The 19,936-nt window shown below is 47.0% G+C and overlaps 1 protein-coding gene across 1 annotated transcript in view; it reads left to right on the top strand.

Moving 5' to 3' along the window:
• The window catches only part of Dpt (dermatopontin), a 269,201-nt gene that overhangs the window by 153,640 nt on the left and 95,625 nt on the right, over positions 1-19,936 (top strand). Inside the window, exon 2 of the mRNA XM_077802359.1 lies at positions 2,774-2,947. Within this exon, the coding sequence (XP_077658485.1) occupies positions 2,774-2,947 (174 nt within the window). The remainder of the gene's footprint in view (positions 1-2,773; positions 2,948-19,936) is intronic.

Below are 19,936 nucleotides of genomic sequence, written 5' to 3' on the forward strand. Positions count from 1 at the left end.
ATGAAGATGTGCGGCCGTTGGGCTCCTGTGCATTCCCAGGTGGTGTTGGGCTGGACATTCAGTGCCGTTCTGCCCAGTGAAATTGCTTCAGAAAAAGCTGACCATCTTTCCATGTCTGTGTGGCACACTGAGATGTGATTCTGTTAGAGATCAGCCTTCCTAAAGCCCTCCTTTCAAGATGCAAACATCATTTCTCTGTCCCTGATGACAAATTACAAGGAGTCACCCGTTTATCTGAAATGTCAGTTTCTGAATTTTCAGTTAAAAGGGTTACATGGAAAATTCCAGAAACAAAAATTCCCAAGTTTTAAGCTACCTATTTTTCTGAAGAGCATGATGAGCTCTCACGCTGTCCCTTTCCATTCCTCCCGGGGTGTGGATGGCCTCTTTGTCCAGTGCATCCACATGTACACAGCCCCATTTGTCCACTGGGTGTCTCGGTTATCAGACTCACGGCCACGGGACCCAGTGCTGTGTCCAAGTAACCCTCACTCAACTTACAGGCCCCAAAGTGTAACAGCAGTGATGCTGGCAATTTTTACCTGCTAAAGAGAAGCTATAAAGTGATTCCTTTAAGGGGAGAAGTGGAAGTTCTCAAGTGAATAAAGAGAAAAATAATCTTATGCTGAGGTTGCTAAAATCTACATACAATATGATCCCTTGACGGAGAGAGAGAGCGCTATCTTGATGTAACTTATCATCATACTTTATTATAATTGCTCTATTCCATTGTGAATATCTTACTTGCCTAACGTATGCGTAGGAAAAAGCACCATGTAGCAGTGATTTGGTAGGGTCTGGGGTATCAAGCAGCTGCGGGGGTCTTGGAAGGCAGCCCCTGAAGATAAAGGGACTACCCCAGAAGGCTCTGCTCACCACTGTCACTCACCATGAGTCTCCTTGCTCACGTCAGGAGACGCCTTTTTCCTGCCTTTGGCAGACTTGATGTTAGGCGGCACCACATACTGACTTGCTTCAGTTGAACTCAACAATCTTAGGCTTAAACATCTGCACTATTAGATGTCATGGGGAACCCAGAGATGATAAATGACACATCCCCGCCCTCCAGCAGCTCCCCGGTAGACTTTCTCCAAAGCTCAGAACCACGCCTGCTCTTGTCTCACGGAGAAGGGGAAAGCCTCCTGCTCCTCAGGCCCAGGTGCCTCTTGGACGCAGAGCTGCTGCTGCTTCAGTGGCTGGAATCTGGTCCCTTCACAGTGAGACCCCTGAGGCCGGGACGCTCACCTCCGAGGTGAACTCTTCCAGGTCAGTGTGCGTCCTGGCCTTCAGGCAGGAGAATCACGAGAGAGCCTGCTTGGCTCTGGTTTCAGAACAAAGTTGAGACACTCACCTTATTTTTTTAAAATGGAACTGATAGAACATGGGAGAACTTTGAGTTCTGAAGAACTGTTGAAAGTCACTGAATGTAGCCAGGCGCAATGGCACACACCTGTCACCTAGTGACCTGGGAGGATGAGGCAGGAGAACTGAGAGCTCAAGGCCGGCCCGGGAAACTTCGCCAGACCCTGTCTCAATCAAATCAATCAAATTAAATTAAATCAAAGGCTGAGGATGTAGCTCGTGGTAGAGCACACCTGGGTTCAATATCCGGTACCCAATTTAAAAGAAAAAGAAAGCCACTGAATGTGTAAGAGCACCGAATGGTCATTTAGTGAAAGAGCAGGAGGTGGGGGGAGAGCCTTGAGAAAGACAAGTACCTGTAAGGACCTATTCTTTGCTGGTCCAACTGGACCATGGGTTGGTTGGCTCTGGGGTCTGTGACATGACTTGACCTCTGCTTTCTAGTTCTAGGACAGCCAGCCTCTCGCCAAATACTGAAGGAGTAAGGCTGTCTTTGGGCCTCTGCCCTCCCAAGGTGCCCTCTTCTAGAATCCGGATCTCGGCTGCTGTCTCCTCATCCTGTGCCAGATAGCAAGTTCTCCATTTTATTTCCTGCTCAATTTGATTTCTCCATTCCCTTTTCTCTCTCAGCTCTGGGAATCGAACCCCAGGGGGGCTCTACTATTGATCTGCATCCCAGCTCTGAATTTTTTGCTTTGAGTCAAGGTCTCACTAGGTTGCTGAGGCTGGCCTCAAACTTGCAATCCTCTGCTTCAGTCCCCTGCATCACTGGGATGATAAGCATACACCACTGAGCCCACTGATCATGCCATTTCCCATGCCCAACAGATGCCTGTAGTTTGTATAAAGTGCTGATTGTGTGCTGTCAGGGTCTCTTGACTACTCATGTACACCATGCAAGCTAAGTCCTATAATCAGTTCTGCAGACTAGAAAAGAGATGCACAGATAGAACTATAAATTACTGTGTACCTACTACGCTCCAGATGCTTTCAATACATAATCACAATTTCATACAACTTTTCAAAACACTATTAGATCATTTCCTCTCAAAATACAAGGTATTAACATCAGAGAGGTTGAATAATTTTCCCAAGATTAGCAAATTGGCAAGATGAAGAGATAAATTGTAAGCAGGTTTATCTGATCCCCAAATCTGTTTTTCATGATTCCTAGCAATAATAATGTTTTTTTTATTTTAAAGCATTGTTACTCTTATTAATTTTTTATTTCCTAGTCTTCTAGAGAAAATTTACATTCCATGATGGGATTCTTAGAGATGTCATGTTGAAAACCCTGTGGATTAACATAGTAGTTCAATTTATCAGTAAGGATGCTTTTAGCTACTAGTTTAAAAGACCCAGCAAATGGCATCAGCAGCAGGTGAACAAGGCGATCCATGTTCTCTCTCAGGAGACGCCCAGATACAGAGGAGCTCCACCTCTGGTCAGCGCAGCAGCTCAGCTACGTCACCGCGGCCCCAGCCCCCAGCCCTGGTCTTCTGCTCAGTCATGGCTTTCGCCCTCCCAGGTGGCTCCCCAGATGGCACCAGATGGTGCTGCTCTCTCTGTGCAGGTGTCTAAGCAGGTAACAACATTCAGAGGCAGAAAACGAGTCTGCTAGACTCACACACCTTTCGAGGAGTGAGAAAGCCCTCCCCGAGTCTCACTGACAGACCTTCCTTGACATCTCTTTAGTCAAAATGTTGTCGCATGCTCATGACTAAGCTAATGGCTTTCCAAGGGGATCGGAGTTACCATGTTCCACTCAACTCTCCTGGGGCTTTGGTATCCTCTGAAATAATTAGCTTCTCAATGTATGAATAAAATCAGGTGATCAGGCCAAGGGACAGAGGAGAGTGGCTGGCGGACAGGAAGCAATAGTGGTGAGCATGTTCAGGCCCTGGGGTCTCGTGGGATAGGGATGGAAGTCGATTCTAGGTCATCATGGAGGGCCCTGGGCTTCCTTGAGCCCAGACCTGCTGGGAGGTTGGCTGTGGGAACAGAGAGTGTACATGTTTGGGGAAGAATTTTCACATTGTCTTACAGTGTTACAAAGAATCCAAGTTGATTGATTCGAAACCATATGGCAAACATTCAGATCCGACTCCTCAGGGCCACCTGGCCTGCTGCACTACGGATCCAGGGTCTCCGTGGAGTCGCGTAGCCCAGTGCCCCAGCCTGGTCATGGTCTGGCTTCGCCCACTGTGGTGCCTCTTCCACGTCAGCAGGACTGGCCTCAGGGAACTCACTGCCGACAGTCCATTCTCTGTACAAAAAAGATGATTCTTTCCGTTAAAAAGTCATTTTAAAAACTGAAATTGCTGTAATTAAATAAGTGTATCTTTGACATAGTCACAAATGTACTGTGTAGAAAAAAACAGGTTTTGGAGTCAGACAGACAAGGTTGTTATTCCACGTTTACAAAGGCTCGCTGGAGGTCCGCGAGCCAGACAGTGGGTTTAAAGCCCCCACGCACATCTGTCAGCGGCTTACCCTGGGAGCACTGAGCTGGCCCCCACCTCCCCACGCTGGTTTCTTACCTGCAGCGCTTCCTGTGGTCGTATCCTCGTGATTGGGCTTAGTGAGGCAATACGCGAAAAATCTCCGGGCTGAAAAGTATTGTTGATTATTAAAATGAGTGAGATGACTTATGAGAATGATCTGAACTCTTTGAGACTCAGTGTGACCGTATCTACTTCTGAGGTTCATTAAGATGAAGTACAGAAAATTCAGCCCTGCTTCTACTTCACTCACTCAGTGTCTGACACTATGCTGTGGAAGTCTTTGCCTTCCAAAATTCACGTTGAAACTTGGTCCCCAGCTTGAGGGTGTCAGGTGGTGTGTCGGGTGGGAGTTAATACACGTGGAAGGAAGTGCTTTCTTGCCCTCCTGCCAGCTGGGTCACAGCAACGGGCGCCATCTTGGAAGCCGAGGGCAGCCCTCACCAGACACCAGCGCAGGTGCCTCGGACATCTCAGCCTTGGACTTCTCCTTCACTGGTCTCCTTTCTTCATGAAGCTGGAAGACTGACTGTCACAGGGTGGGTGAGTCTCACTCTCCCTGTGGACTCCACGTTTTGCAGAGGGTGAGTCTGGGCTCTCAGGGTTCTGGCTTCACCATTTATATTCCCATTAAATCACATGCTTCTCAAGAGCAGAGCCAAGTCTGATTTATTCTGTCATCAATTGATCATGCGTCGAATGGGATGGAGGAGAGGAAAATGAGATCATTCCCGAGGTCTGCTGTGCCTTTTTTCTTTCTTCCTAAGCCAGAATTTCGAGTGACTGCACTTTCTCTCTTAGTATGTAAGTCAGATCCGCGAAGACCAGCTAGCACTGGGCAGGGAGCACTGAGTACCTCATAGACCTGTTTCCTGTTTTCTTTGCTCTGTCTGGGGCCAGGTTTTCAGTTTTCCATGCAGGATGGGGTTGTGCGAATTGTATTTTAGGTGGATTCACTGAAGCTGATGGTGACGGCTGTCCCTAAGCACTCTCTGCCCAAATCACTTACTTGGCCTTTCCCATGGTCACCTGACTTGCTTATAAAATATGGTATATGCCACATGGGATCAAAGCATGATCCATTCTCTCTTCCCTTAACTCACCTTCTCTCCCTAATGCCATTTTAAGGTAAGGATTGGGGCAGGACATAAAAATTCCATGGCTTATGTTTAAAAAGCAAAATTAAAAAAAAATTCTTTGCAACCTGTTATGGATTTACCATAATGAATAATCCTAACGTTTCTTGCATTTCTGTCTAGGAATGTTGAGGTCTTAGTTCAAGGCTCGAGTTTGGCTCCTCCTATGGTTTTGCAGATGCTGACCTGCTTCCAGCCTGCATTTTAGCAGACCTAAGAGGCCTGGTCTACCCAGTGGCTGTCTCTGGCTTCCTGCAATCCCTGCTTTTAACCTTTGGCACCCTTGAGCACCAAATAGTTTTCAAGGCCCTATGTCCCTGGGAAAGAGCCCCTTTCACTCAATACACAACTTCCCGAAGTATGAGAAATATGTTTGCTAAGATCTAGTAACTCAGAAGCTTCACTGAACTGTCCTTTCCTTGAGCACCAAGTAAAGGATCTGACGACTCCTACTTTTACTTCAGCTCGGCTTGGATGGGCATCCGTGGAAACAGCCTTTCTTAGAGCAGTTTGGCCGTACGACTTTTGTTTGTATTTCTCAGTCTCTGTACTCACCCACCCTTCCCTTTACTGACCTTTCTCTGAACTCCTTCTGAGAGTAGAGTTTGATGGGGGCTTTGTTTTGTGCTTTGGGCAAAAGTTTTGGGTCAGCTGAGGTCATTTCTCATTTTATCTAAATCAGTTTGTCCTCCTTTAATCTCAGTGGAGAGACTTCAACCAAAGGACATTCACACATAAGTCTCAGTTTTCATGGAGTTTGTGCTGACAAAGGAGGGCATTTCACCTCTTCAACAATGTTTCATTAAATTTTTTGTAAAGAACGTCTACTTAGTCATTTAAGAAATTGGCTCCCTTTCCCCTGACTCTAGGAGCCTGTGGACTTTTGATATTTGCCACAGCTTTAATCTAGATGGAGCACAGGGCAAGGAGGCAGGATCCGGGTGGTGGGGGGAGCCATCAGTAGTCAAGAAGACTGATCTAGTCCTGCCCGAGCTGGGATGTGCAGCCTCGGGTAAGCTCCAAAGCCCAGGCCACCCATCTCCATAAACAGGGGGTTAGAGGATCAGCAGAGATTTAAGGCTTCTTAGACTCCAGGTTCTGTGCTGTGATTGAGAGGGGCTCAAGGGAAATCCAAACCCCTGAAGAGACCCAAGGGTCCTGCACTGGCTGCAGAACTTGCCCTTTTCTGCCTGGTTAGTTAGGCGAGGGCACTGCTTGAGGTCCCAGGGTCTGGAGTGACGTTGAGAGCCACAGGGGACTCTGGCATGTGGGGGCTGGCAGGCCACAGCAGCTCTTGTACTAACCTGCTTCTTTTACAGGGAGGACGCTGAGGAACACGGGGGAGCGGTGGCTTGAGCCTTGGTGGGTCTCCCCCCCCCCCCCGCAGCTGGCCTCAGAGTCTCTCCACGGTAGATGTTGCTAGTGTCATGCTTTGAATAATTCCAATTTAAAAAATCTCTCTCTGTGAAACATTGCCAGTCCACTGGGCTGGCAACCTATGCTGGGTTCACAAAATCTGGCTCCATCCATAACTGAGAAAACGGTGAAGAAAGCAACCAAGCACAGAAAGTCCACCCGGCTCTTAGGGGTCCATTGGAAAGAGAGAGCTTGCACCTGGGTCCTTCATTTTTATAGAGGGGCACACAGAGGGACGTTCGATGGTATGTTCTTTCCAAATAAGGCAAGGGTCATGTTTCAGGGAGTTGAGTCTAGCTTTGTGATGTCTTGTGGTCAGTCGATTGTTGACATCTTGGCAAGTCACACCCATCTTGGGTGCTGGTGGGAACACAGGCGGAGCAAGAGGAAAGTGGCACGTGTGTTGGACAGCCCAAAGAGCATGTGACACCAGTCCAGTCCTCCCATATGCTCCAATGCTCATGGCTCCCCCACACAGCCATGGCTGGACTGTGACAGAGGCAAGCCCATGAGACCATTCCCTCCCTTCTCTGCTGGGATTATAATTGCAAACCAGGGAAGACTGTGGGGCTCACCTCCCAGTTGCTCAGACACATACGTGAAAAATTTAAAACAGCACCGGTGTACTTTGTAGACACTGAATCTAAAGATTGGTGCCCAATGCAGTAAGGTTCAGAGATGGGTTTGGGGGGAGTGATTGGATCAGGAGGGCTCCGATCAGCGGATTAATCCATTCATTGATGAATGATTCAAATGGACTACTGAGAGGTGGGGGCAGGTCACTGGGGGCATGCACTGGAAGGGGTTCTCTTGCTCCTGGCCCCTTCTCTTTCCTCTCCCTGCTTTCCAGCTGTCCTGAGCTGAACAGTTTTCCTCTCCATACATCCTGCCTCACATAGGCCCAGAGCAATGGAGCTGGCCAACCACGGGTGGCTCGGAAACCATGAGCCAAAATAATCTTTCCTCTTCTAAATTGTTTCTCTCTGGTATCTTGTCACAGTAATGAAAAGCCAGCTAATGCAACCACCTTGTGTGAGGCCACGAGAATTTTATGTCTTCCATTTTTGTGCTGGTTCCACACCTGTGAGCACTATGTAGTAAGTTCAAGCCTGAAAAAAAAATGTATCTGGGTAGCTATAGTCCAACTTTATTTTGGAAAATTGAATAGTCAGAATTGCTGGTGATGGAAAATGTATCAAACACATTAAAGAACTTGGTTTTGAATATATTCTCCACCTCCAAATTTGATTCATTTCCAATGTTTCTCAGACAGCGAGGACAACACATTACATTTGATCAGTCGTCACATTAGCTTTGGATTTTACCACAAATATACATATGCCCTTCATGATGCAATCTTGTTTGTCTCACATTTGGGGAGTGAAAATATCACATACGTGAGCTTTTCAGGGAATTAGTACCTTTATTTTCTTCAAAAAAGCAGAAACTTAATTTTAAATTGATCATGTTTGATGGGACATTTGATGAAATACACATTTTCTAACTAGAGTCACTTTTGGATGTTTTCACATTTTTTGATGGTCAAGCTTCATTGTGAAGATCCATTGTCTCACAGCCCCTGTAGCACAGTGATCCCTTGGGCTACCAAGGGACAGGGCCATTTGCCTCATGTTTGGATGCCCCAGGAAAATGCATATTTGTGTTCTGTTGTATTGGTGTGAATGATCTGTCTCCTACAGGGCTCTATCATGGATAGCACCATAACTTTTAGAACCCTTTCACTCACCTGAGAACTCAGTGTCTGGGGATTCAATACCAGATAAGCTGATCTATCAAACCATGGGAAGAATGAGCAATAAGAATCTGATAAAGACTTCCGTGACTCCAGTGCATGGAATGTTACTGCTCCAGATCTCTTCTATTGGCTTTAGCAATAACTAGCCACAGGAGGAATTTTCTCTAGGGTTTACAGCCATATATTAGTTTCCTAACTGGTACTTTGGGTTAATTTGCTTACATTTTCCTAAATAATAAAAAAATCCCTTAAGTCATTCTTGGAGCTGGACAAGTTATGCATTATGAATGACTGGGTAAATAAATGAACAGAATTCAGCCACACAAAGCACTTTCTCCCACCATCCATTCCATTTCTGTGAGGCCACATGGTCTGTGGGTCAGAGAACCAGCTTCATACCCACCACTGCTTGGGGTCCTGCCCAGGTTCACCACTTCTTAGCTCCGAGTTGAGCAATTCACTGAACTCTTATTTTCTTCACCTACAAAATCCATGTGTAATAATACCTGCTGCCTGTGAAGTGGAAATGAGGTGTGACAATGCATACACTGTTTTTCTCTGGGGCCTGGCATACGCTGAATGCCCAGTAAACAGGAGGCCTGATTTGAAGCATGCCTTCCTCTTACCTTCTGGATTTCCTTCTCTGTTCCTCAGGGCTGGCTAGCTGCTGTCATGGGCAACAGCTGAACACCAGGGAACTCACAGAAGAGACGCTTATTTCTGAACTGCTCACAGCTCACTCGGCAGTGAGTAAGGGAGAGTCCCTGCTCCCCAGGGTCATCTGGAAACCCAGGTCCCTCCCAGCTTGGGTTTCAGATCCCCTGGGGCCAGAGCAGCAGATGATGGCCACATGCCTGTTGTGTGGCCCACGACTAAAAATGGCTTTTACCTCTATCAGTGGTTGGGTTTTACATGATGATGAAAGCACATGTATGATTTCTTTGGTTTTGCCTCTTGTCCCACAAAACCTGAAATATGGACTTTTTGCCCTTTAAGGAAAAGTGTGTTCACGTCTTCCTAGGATCATAGAGCAGAATCCTCCGCTGGGTCCTTTGTTGGAACGTCAAATTGGACAAAGGGAGAAAGGCCAGGCCATGTGTGAGACTTTTAACATTTATTAGTGCCTTATGGTTTACAGTACACTGGGGTTCATGTCGACGTACTCACAAATGCAGGCCCTATGAATAGGCCCTATGCTTCCTCTTCCCCTCCCCTCCTCCTTCTCCCCGGTCCCTTCCTCTACTCCAGTGTCTTCCTTCTGTTTGTTTATTGATTGTTAGTTGGTGCATTGTGGTTATGTATAAGGTTGGAAGGGTTTGTAATAGACTCGGACATGCGCATAGCCTAACTGGCCACCTCCACTCCCCAGTTCTCCCTGCTCCACTCCACTGCTCTTCTATTTTTGCAAGATCACAGGTAGGAGGTTTTCGGTAGGTCACTCTGGAAATCGCATGCATTATTCTCAGCATGCTCTCTCTTTCACGAGCCACACCTTTGGAATTGCTTCTACAAAGGCTTTGCCATGTCCAAGGCCATCTGGATTTTCTCCTAGCTTCTCTTCTAGGAGTTTTGTAGTTTCAGGTCTGAACTTCATTTTGAGTTAATGCTTAGGAAGAGTGCAAAGTCTCTGTCTCGATTAATTTTTGCATGTGAATATTAAATTTATAGAGCATCATTTGTTGAAAAACTACCTCTGTCCCTCCCTCTTTATTGTCTTTGCTCCTTTATCAAAGATCAGGTGGCTGTCTTAGGGCAGGACTGTACTTCTGTGATCTCATTGTCATTCCACTGACCCTTTGATTCCTTTGTGAATTCCACACTATTTTAATTACCATAGCTACACCACAAGTCTTGGAGTGGAGTAGTGTGTCAATCACCTGACTTTTATAGCGAGCTGGCTCCTTTAGCTCTTTTATTTCACCATAAAAATTCTAGAATTAGTTTATCAATCACCATGAAATAACTTGTTGAAATTTTGATTGGGATTATATTGAATCTGTACATAAAATCGAAAAACTAAAATTTGGAAAACATTGACTCCTCTTATCCATGAACATGGAAAATCTCTCCATTTATTTAGACTTTTTTTTTTTCATCAAAGTTTTGTAGTTTTTCTCCTGGAGATCTTTTACAAATATTGTTAGACTTCCTTCTAAAGTACTCCATTGTTAGGGTGCTAATGTGAATGGTGATGTGTCCTTAATTTCAAATTCCACATATTGCATGCTGGTATACAGGAAAGTCATTGGTTTTGTGCCCTACCTTCTGTCCTTGACCCTGCTGTAACTGCTGACTAGTTCAGGAGAGTTTCGTTGTTGTTGATTCCTTTGATTTTCTGCAGAGATGATCTGTCATCTGCAAACAGTTTTTATTTCTTGGTTCCCAACCGACGTGCTTTTTCTTGTCTTCCCCATCTTCTTGCGTCACCCAGGACTTGCAGCATGACTTGGAGAAGGGGTGGTGAGAGGTCGGGCTCTGGTGAAACACTTTGTCCTAAAGGTGGGCCCTGGTAAGGAAGAATGCTCTGGCAAACTTCATCTTCTTCCTGCTGGAAACGTGAGGGGTCTCCTCCCATGTCACCACGAGGGACCTGGTAGAACGGGAGGAAAAACTCACAAACCCCTGCACCCTGTGCCCTGAGGGGTTCCCTGCAGTGCTCAACTCCCATCCACATTGAGCTCCCAGGAATCTCTCCATTACACTTTAAGTTTTCCTGCCCCCAAACTGGCTCCCATGGTAGGTCCTGCTTCTGGGTTGCTGCTCCAATACGTTGGGATTCTTTGCATTTGTCTGTCTCTCCAGTCAGAGGAACATGATTTGCCTGGTGACCTCCCTTTTCGGGGTGTGTGTTTGTTTGTTTTCTTATTGTTTGGATAGGAATGGAGAATCGGAAGCTCTTCCCTGCTAGTCTAGAAACCAGAAGTGTTAAAGAAGAATTCCTACTGAAGCCATATGGGCCTGGAGGCATCTACTTAGTTTCTAACAGACATAAGTGTATGCTTATTTTCTCTTTTCTCCTCATGACAGTTTTTGTAGGTTATGTTTTTGTAGGAACTTGTCTATCTAAATTTTCAAATGATGGTTGTCACAAATTGATAATAATTTCTTCATTTTGTAGTAGCTGCAGGACCTTGATGACATCTCTTTTTTCTTTCACGATATTGGTTATTTTTTTCTTTATTCATCAATCTTGCTAGGTGTTTATCAGTTTTATTAAGCTTTTCTAAGAATAAACTTTTGGCTATGGTTAGTTATGTCTTTGGAACACTTTCTATATCATTCTTCTCTATTTTTTATAATTTCCCTCTACTTCTTTTAGTTTGCCTATTATTTTGTTTTGCTTTCCTCTTGAAATTATATTCATGCTGTTTTTAGTTTATTCCACTATATATGTTTGAGGACTACAGATTTATCTGGTCTAATTATCACATTAATTGTATCTTACAAGTTTTAGCATATATTTTAAATTATCCATTTAAAATATTTTTAATTGTTTCCTGATATTTATTTTTTTAAGCTAGGGTTTATTTGGAAGAATACTGATTAATTCCTCTGTATTTAAGAAATTTTGTGTTATCTTTCTGCGACTCTTTTCTTAGCTTAACTCCACTATGGAATAACAAATATACTTCGAATTATTGAAATTCTTTGACATTTGTTTAGAAATATTTTACGAACCAACATAGGCTCAGTTTTGGTAAAAGTTCTACGTATCTTATAAAGAATATGTATTCTTATATTGTGCAGCATTATCAATATAATGTATCTATATTCATTATTCTCTTCATACCCACAGATACTTTTTACAGAGAGAGATGCCTCTATATAGCTATAGGTTTGTGTCTGAGTCTCTAATTTTGTTTATCATGTTGTTGAAATCTTTTCTATGGTTGTAGAATTTAGTTTCTGAGACAATGTTGTTGAGTGGTCTTCTAGGATTGTAACTTCATCTCTCCTCCTTTTACTTGTATCTGTTTCTGCTTCCGACATTCAGAACTTATTCTAAGAGAGGTGTGTAAACGTTAGCATTGTTACATCTTCTTGGTGGGTTGGCCATTTGGCACTTTGAGATACCCCTTCTTGGAGCCCCGTCTTTTAGATCAAGCCCACATTGTCTGATACACCGTAGCTCCACCGGCTTTTATTTGGTGGGTGTTTATAAATCATAGTTCTTCACATTTTCACTCTCAGCCTTTCTTTATATTTCAGTTGTACTCCTTGTAAAAACATATTATCATGTTTCTTTTATTCATCTGATGTGGTGATTTTTATTTTTAATCAAAGTATTAATAAACACATATTTAATATGATTTGTAGGTAAAATCTTTCATTTTAAGTATGCATTTTCTATTTTAATTATTTGTGCCACACTTTTAAATTATCTTTTTTTCCCCTTTATTTTCCATTAATAAGCATTTTTGTTATTTTAAACTGTCTTTCCCTCCTTAACGTTGTTTGTGACATATTTTTAAATGTTCTTTTGAGCTGGGTCAGGTGCTGCCTGCTTGTAATCCTCTCAGGAGGCTGAGGCAGGAGGATCTCAAGTTTGAGGCTAGCCACAGCAATTTAGTGAGAACTTGTCTCAAAATAAAAAATAAAGGAACCAGGAAGGTAGCTCAGTGGTAAACCCCTTGTACCACACACACACACACACACAAATCCTACTGGTGGCTCTCACAGAGATTACAATAGACACCATGGCTAACATAAATTAGTAGCTTTCCCACTTCTCTGAAAATTCAGAGCCGGTTTCATCATCTTGGAATTCTCACCTTTACCTCTGCTCCTTTTATGCCCCTGGTGTCGTGTTCCAGCTGTGGGTAGGACTGAACCCTACGTGGTGGGATCGCTTGTGTGATGCAGTCGGCTTCCTTCTGTGCTCCTCTCCGCTCGCTCCTTTCTGAATTTTATGCTTTATCTGAAGTCTCTCTCTGAATCCTGAAGGAGGTGTTTTATATTTCTTCACATATGTCCTGGCCACAAATAACCAAGACTTGGAGGCAGGGCAGAGGAGCCCAAATGTCTTCATTCCATCGTCATAGTGGGGATGCGTTCTCTGGGCACAGAAGTCTAGATTAGCAGTTATTTTCTTTCATATTTTAAATCTGACATTTGTTTTTTTATTTGAGAAAACAGATGACAGTTTTATTTTGCTTTTTAAAAAGTCTTCAGTATTTGTTTTCTGACTGCTTTTAAGATCTTCTCTTAGACTCTGGTTTTCCACAGTGTGAGTGTCTAGACTGTGTGTGTGCACATGTGTGTGTGTGTGTGTGTGAGTGTGTGTGAGTGTGTGTATCCTTCTTGGGTTCTAGAGCCATTCTTGGAACATGTTTTCCATCTTGTCACCTTGTCCCTTTGAGTCAACCCTCCAGTCTGTAAACAGGGAATCTACCCACATCATCGCCTTTCAAATCTTTCAAATGTGGCAGGTGAAGCCAGGCTCCTCACCCTGGGCACAAGGCCTCGTGACCCACCTGCATCCTCCTCCTCCTCGTGGCCTGTGCCATCCCGACCTCGCCTTCCCCTCGACTGAGGTGCGTGTACTAATCCCACCACCATCTTCCATGCCTCGGTGTCTGGGTTTCTGCCACACCCCCTGTCTGGAACCTTCTCCTCTTATCTCTACGTGTGCATACAAATCTCCATCCAGAAAACACCTGACCTTCACAACTTACCTTAGGAACGTCTCTGTGGCCCCAGGACACGCTGCGCCTGCACAGCCCACGTGGACCTCCATGTGGTTCTACCGGCTTCAGGTCCCGGTTCCTCTTCCAGGAAGTAGCCTCCTCCCCGATGACACTAAGTGTGAAGCTCCCCGGGAGCGGGAACTGGAGATCACTCTCATTTTAACGTCTGGTGCTTCATCCACTGTCTGTCACCTTGCAAACAAGTATCTGGGAACACGTTAGAGAGCATCAGAATAAACAGGCCCCACTGAATATCTCTTTCTCAGTATTTGCTGAGTCCTTCCTGTGTCCAAGGCGCTAAGCCAAGTACGTGACCCCTGATAGGCCCTTTTACCTTGGTGGTGACCCTGTGAGGTCGGGGCTGTAACCACCCCATTTTGCAGCTGAGGGTATTGAGGCTCAGGGAGGCCACACAATTTGTTCAAAGCTACAAAGCTAGGAAAGGGCAACGCTGAGTTTCACACCCAAGCCTGTGGGGCTGCGGGGCTCAAAGGCTTGCCCATACTACACAGAGGGCGGACGTCCTCGGCCACCCCTGCCACTGTCCCCCAGACTGAGCACCGATGACTGTGCTATCCCGGGAGAAGGCTGTTTCTGTAACATGGTGGCCCTCTGTAAATGCTTATCAAAGGGTTAACAGAATAAATGAGAAAGTGCCATTTTTACCACGCCTGGATTTAGCAGGCTTATTTCTGACTCAACCAGTATTCCTGAGGCATTATGAGATTGGAATGGGTTAGATAACTTAAAATAAAGAAATGTAATTCAAATTCTCCTCAAGATGGAGGTGTGAATTAGACTCTTGGAGACAGAAACCGGCCTATTTTGGGCCACCTGCGTGGGTGGGTGAGTGGATTCTTTCAGCCTGTGACTGAACGTAATGATGCACTTGCTACAGGCACAGGAAGGCGCCAAGCCCGAGGCCGGGTGGTCTCCCTTTTCTGAAAGGAGAACAGGGACAGAGTCTTGGTGTACTCGTCCACTGTGGCCTCCCCCCCCCCAGAGCAGGCCGAGGAGCGGTGGGAATGCCACGTGCCCGGGGGCTGACTCCCAGGGCACCTACCTTCCTCCCCCCAGGGCGGCTGCCTCAGGGCCACCTCAGAGCCCCTCCTTCGTGCCCAGCAGGACAGGGCACACATGTATGGCACGTCCAGCTACCCACTGGCACTGTCCTGGGCAGCCTCCAGGGGCAGCCTCATCCTGACCCACAGGGAACCCCGGCTTGGCTTCAGCAGCAAGGTGGGGCGGCCCTGGGCCACAGTCCTGTCTTCACAGCCACTCGTCCAGGGTCAGCTCCAGCCAGGGCCTCCCCTGAGGAGGACTTTCCTCCACCCAGAAGGCAGGGTGGGTGGTCCGCTGAGGGAGACGGAGAGGGTCTGTGGGTGTGGCAGCTGCTGTGCCCCAGGGACAGCAGCCTCCATCCTGCACTCACTGCAGGGCTAGGTGTGGAGCTGAAGGAAACCACTGGGATCAAAGCCTCCGACCAAATCAGTCATGCAAATCAGCCTGCTAACTTAAGGGAGTTGAGAGGATGCAGACATTAAGGTGGAGCCCAGGAGACATGGAACAGATAGGTTTGGGAGACTAGGAGGAGTGCATTGGGGCTTTTATTTATTGAGGACGTGAACTCCGGGTGATACCTACGATTTGCCCAACAGGCTGTATTTTTCCAAGCACATTAAAGCCTGGTCCAGGTTGATCCTCAGAGCAGCCCATGAAGAGGACAGCAGCACTGAAACCCTTTTGTCCAAATGAGGAAGCAGAGATCCAGCTTTCAGCCACTCCTGTGGGAGGACGGGTGGGGCTGGGGCTGAGACTTGCTCTTCTGGTTCCAAATCTTTGGTCTTTCTCCTGCAGTGAAGAATCCTGACCTAAAACCCCGGTGTATCTGGAAGATGACAGTCTGATTAAGTCAGCTCTCTTTCCACTCTGCTATACCTTAGCCCTGGGGTGGGGACAGGAAGGTTTGAGGGGTTTCTGCGATTGGCTTCTGTAGAGGAAGTCGTGTTAGATTATTCCTAGGACTGTATTTAATCAATAAATTGTGTAGCAAGCACATCCCTGCACCCTGACCTGGGCAGGTGCTGCCCCACAATCAAGCCTTCCCTCTCCTCCCACAGTCGGGGAGACTCGGGGGACCTGGCACCACAGGGGTAAAGTGGAAGTCTGTGGCAGGATCCTATTTTCTCTTCCTTTTCTTGCTTGGTGCATACTTCTTCTTATGGCGGATTCTGTATTTTTAGCCCAGGCAGTTGCTGTGGCAACCACTAGAGCGGAACATTTTGTTTCCCAAGAACAAATGCTTGCTTAAATATTCAAGCAATTTTCTGTTGTTCAAAGGGGCTGAGATTTTTAGCGTGTTATTCAGACCATCTGAGTGAAATTGGATTTTCTCCTTTCCTTTTAAGGGTTTCCACGGTGTCCTCACACTTTTCCAGGTTGGGAGGGGGTCGGGATTAATGTTCACGTCAAGTGTGGAAATCCCTCTTCAAAGGGGAATACGGCATAATCTTATGATGCCCCTCCACCCCGACTTTCTTTGGAAGACGTCAACAGTAAGTGCTGCAGTCAGTCAGGGCGGTGCTCGTTTCTGCACTTGTCCCCTCCTTGAGAAGGGAAAATGCATCTAAAGTACCCCCATGTAGCTTTTCAATAAACGGGTGCCATCCCTCCCAGGTCCAAGGTGCCTCAGATGATGTAGCATTGAAAAATGGCTTTTTACTCAAGGTTTCGACCTCTCCATACTTTAAGGAAATTGTAGGAATTGCATTTACCATGAGTCTTCTTCCCCCCCCCCAAGAGTGCGGCGTACACACTGTAGACTATGGAAGGCAAACGTGTCCCTGTTTTGGTATCTGAGGTTCTAGATCTTATTTCAGCCTCCAGATTTCGTTCAAGCACATTGGAGTGTAAGGAAGGATCGCCCACACATCTAGATAAGAAATTCTTGGGTTTGGTCCATGAACGTAGATAGAAAAAAATAACACCATTATTTCTGCTAACTTCTAATTGAGGTTTAGCATTCCCTTTCCTCACCAACATAGGTAGCAAATCAAAAGTCTAATAGAGACTTTATCTATGAATCCTACTGCATTAAATTCTTGAAATGACACCAAAATTCTGTGCTTGCTCATCACTGCTTTGAAGTCACAATAGTTGTTAGATATGCCGTATAGTGCAATGTTCTTGCTTCTGGAGATAATACATGGTTTCTACATACTCAAAAAATTATTTTTAGTGTTTTGAGAAATGTATTTAAATATAACCTCCTTCCTTTGAAACAGGCTCCATTGTATTTTATGCATTTAAAAACAATATTCTGGAAGAGGGTCTGCAGGTTTTCCAGACTGTCACCAGGATCCGTGGGACACGCAGCATCTTGCAACTCCCCGTCCACATGTCGGCACCCTGGTGTCGCCATCTCTGCATCACGGCCAGCTGTGTCTTCCCGACATCATGTCACATTCCTTAGTAGCAGGATCTGGACCCTGTCAAAGCAGCCCTGGCTCTTTTGGGGAGGAGGGTGTCTTTGGCAGGAGCTGCTGGTGTGATTCACTGTCCCCTGGAGCACGTTCTGCATGCTGCTGTTCACAGCCTTTGAAAGCCACATGTGTAACTGACCAATGAGAGACGGCCCTGCAGACAGAGGTGGCATCAGGGGAGAGCAGGCCTCGGAGGTCATCGCGGTGTTTCCAGCAGGAGGAGACAGAACAGGAAATAGTCTGGGCTGACCGGAAGCCAGCGAGGTCTTCTGGGAGTGGGAACCGTCCCCATCTTAGCTGCTGCAATGCCGGGTGGTGTGATCCACAGCCGGACGCTGGGGGAGGCTGTACAGCAGCACCCACCGCTGGTGTCCACAGAATGCTGGCACTGCCCATCGCAGCTCAGGGCTCTCCACCCTGGTGACCCTCTGCTTCCCGGGTCTAGCGCTCGCTTCCCTGCTGTACTTGAACCTAGAACCTCACTGGCTGGGATTCTGAGCCACGCAGTCGCCAGAAGACGAGGAGAGCAGGCGCAGCCGAGGTGGGAGCAGGGCACCCAGCCGCACCCAGCCTGGGCCGGGGCCCGCTGGACAGGGTGAGGCTGGATGTGGTCACACGAGCTTCAGTAGCCTTGGCCGGTGCCTTTGGGAAGCTCATCTCGCCTCCTCTGAGAGTCTACTTTGGCATTTACAAAGGTTCAGTTTTCAACTAAGCGGTAGGATGATGGAGGCCTTCTGAGCTCTGATTCTTGGTATCTGGGAATATGGTTCCTGAGAATTCAGTTCCTTGAAATGAAGACGGACTTGTCCATTCTTGTGTCTTGGTGGATGCTTGGGACCCTGGGAAGCAGAGCCCAGGGCAGTGGGCTGAGGAGTCTTCTCTTCTTGGTACTGGGCACTGAGTCCAGGGGTGCTTGTCCACTGGGCTACCTCTCCAGGCCCCCCTTTTTTATATATATTTTTGATTCAGGGTTTTGCTAAGTTGCTGTCCTCCAACTTGTGATCCTCCTGCTGCAGCCTCCAGCCTCATTGGGGTTACAGATGTGTATCACCAGGCCTGGCTGGGCTGGGGAATTCCAGAAGACCCCCTAACGCTTACTCCACAGAGGGCGTCTGTCTTTCCCCTGCCACATGATGGTGGGCTGCCATCTCTTCTGACACTCCAGCTTAGTTGACCCACCAGGTGGGAAGCGGTGACTAATTCCACAAGCCACACCTCAGGGTGCCATCACTTTATCTGAGACTCTTATCAGTTATTTGCATTCCTCCTGGAGGGTTTGGGAGGTAATTTCTGGTCAACCCGAGGCATCCATGTGTGATGTAACCAGCTCACAGATCCTTTCATTGCTCTCACTCGCCTCCCCCCTTCTTTACCTCTGCCCCTCGTGAAGTGGAGGAAACAGGCCAAGGACAGGAAGAGCTCCAATACTCCCGGGAGGTCAAAGCAGAGTGGACTGGACAAGAGGTGGCCGTCGCGGCTCCATCAGGTCTCTTAGCTCCGTCAGCTCATCGAGGGCACGGGGGCTTTCAGCCCCGCGTTCCTGAGTACTGAGAATTCACCAAGCTTTGCAGGAAGCTGAACGTTTGTGCTGCCTTTCCAGCGATGGGGAGAGAGGCCTTGAAGACACCTGGTGGACTGTGGAGCTTCAGTACCACCAGGTACTGAAGGACTCAGAAGAGCAGGTCCCAGGTTGATGTCCTGCTGACTGGGGGCTGCCCCAGGAGGGGCGAATGGCAGGAGGAGGGCCTGGCCCAGGAGGGAAAGGAAGGGATTCAGGAGCGCTGGGGCTGGATGAGGTCCAGGGGCTCAGAGTGGCGACTTCCTCCCTTCTCTTTCCCTCCCAGGGCTTCTCACCAGGGAGCCTTGGCACACAGTGCCATGGCAAGGCCAGTGCCCTCAGAAGCCCAAGGGGAACCTCTGAAATGTCTTCGAGGTTCCAGAGGCTCCGCAGACAGGGGTCCTCAGCATGCTGGAGCCCAGGTGGCCCTCCGCTGGGGGGAAGGACGCTGGCTTTTGGAAAGGCTGACCGAGTGTTCCTCTCTCCCACTCAGGGAGTGCAGGGCCCAGGTTCCAGCCAGCAGGTCGTCCCTGTTCTCCCAGCCACACGTGGGAACTCTGACCTAGTCCCAAGTGGCCACAGTAGGATGTGGGAAGCCATCGGTCTCTGGGTGACAGCTTCTCTGGGACCCTGGTGTCTGCCAAGGACAGAGGGACACAAATGGATTTGAGGGTCATTCCATAGGTCTTCAGTGCTCCCACGATCTCACCCACAGCAAAGGGAATCTTGGAGAGTTATTAAATCTCTGTGCCTCGGTTTTTCCAGTCATCAAACAGTTAATAGTAATTACACTAACGACATGGAGATCATAGGACAATAGAGTACCTAATGAACACCTCCGAGAGCTCAGAGTGAAATGCAGAGAGGAACAGAGAGAAGGGTGCTACGATCACTATTCTCAAGATAATGGAATCAATACTATGGAGAAGCTTGGGTTTCAGTGGACATGTGACGAGACCTGGGCCTCCCAGGTAAACACAGGGGCTACCTGGCATTTGTGTGCACTTATTTTTCTAATTAAAAAAAAATATTGAGACA

This window comes from Urocitellus parryii, chromosome 9 (genome assembly GCF_045843805.1).
Source record: "Urocitellus parryii isolate mUroPar1 chromosome 9, mUroPar1.hap1, whole genome shotgun sequence".
NCBI classification, from domain to species: domain Eukaryota; kingdom Metazoa; phylum Chordata; class Mammalia; order Rodentia; family Sciuridae; genus Urocitellus; species Urocitellus parryii.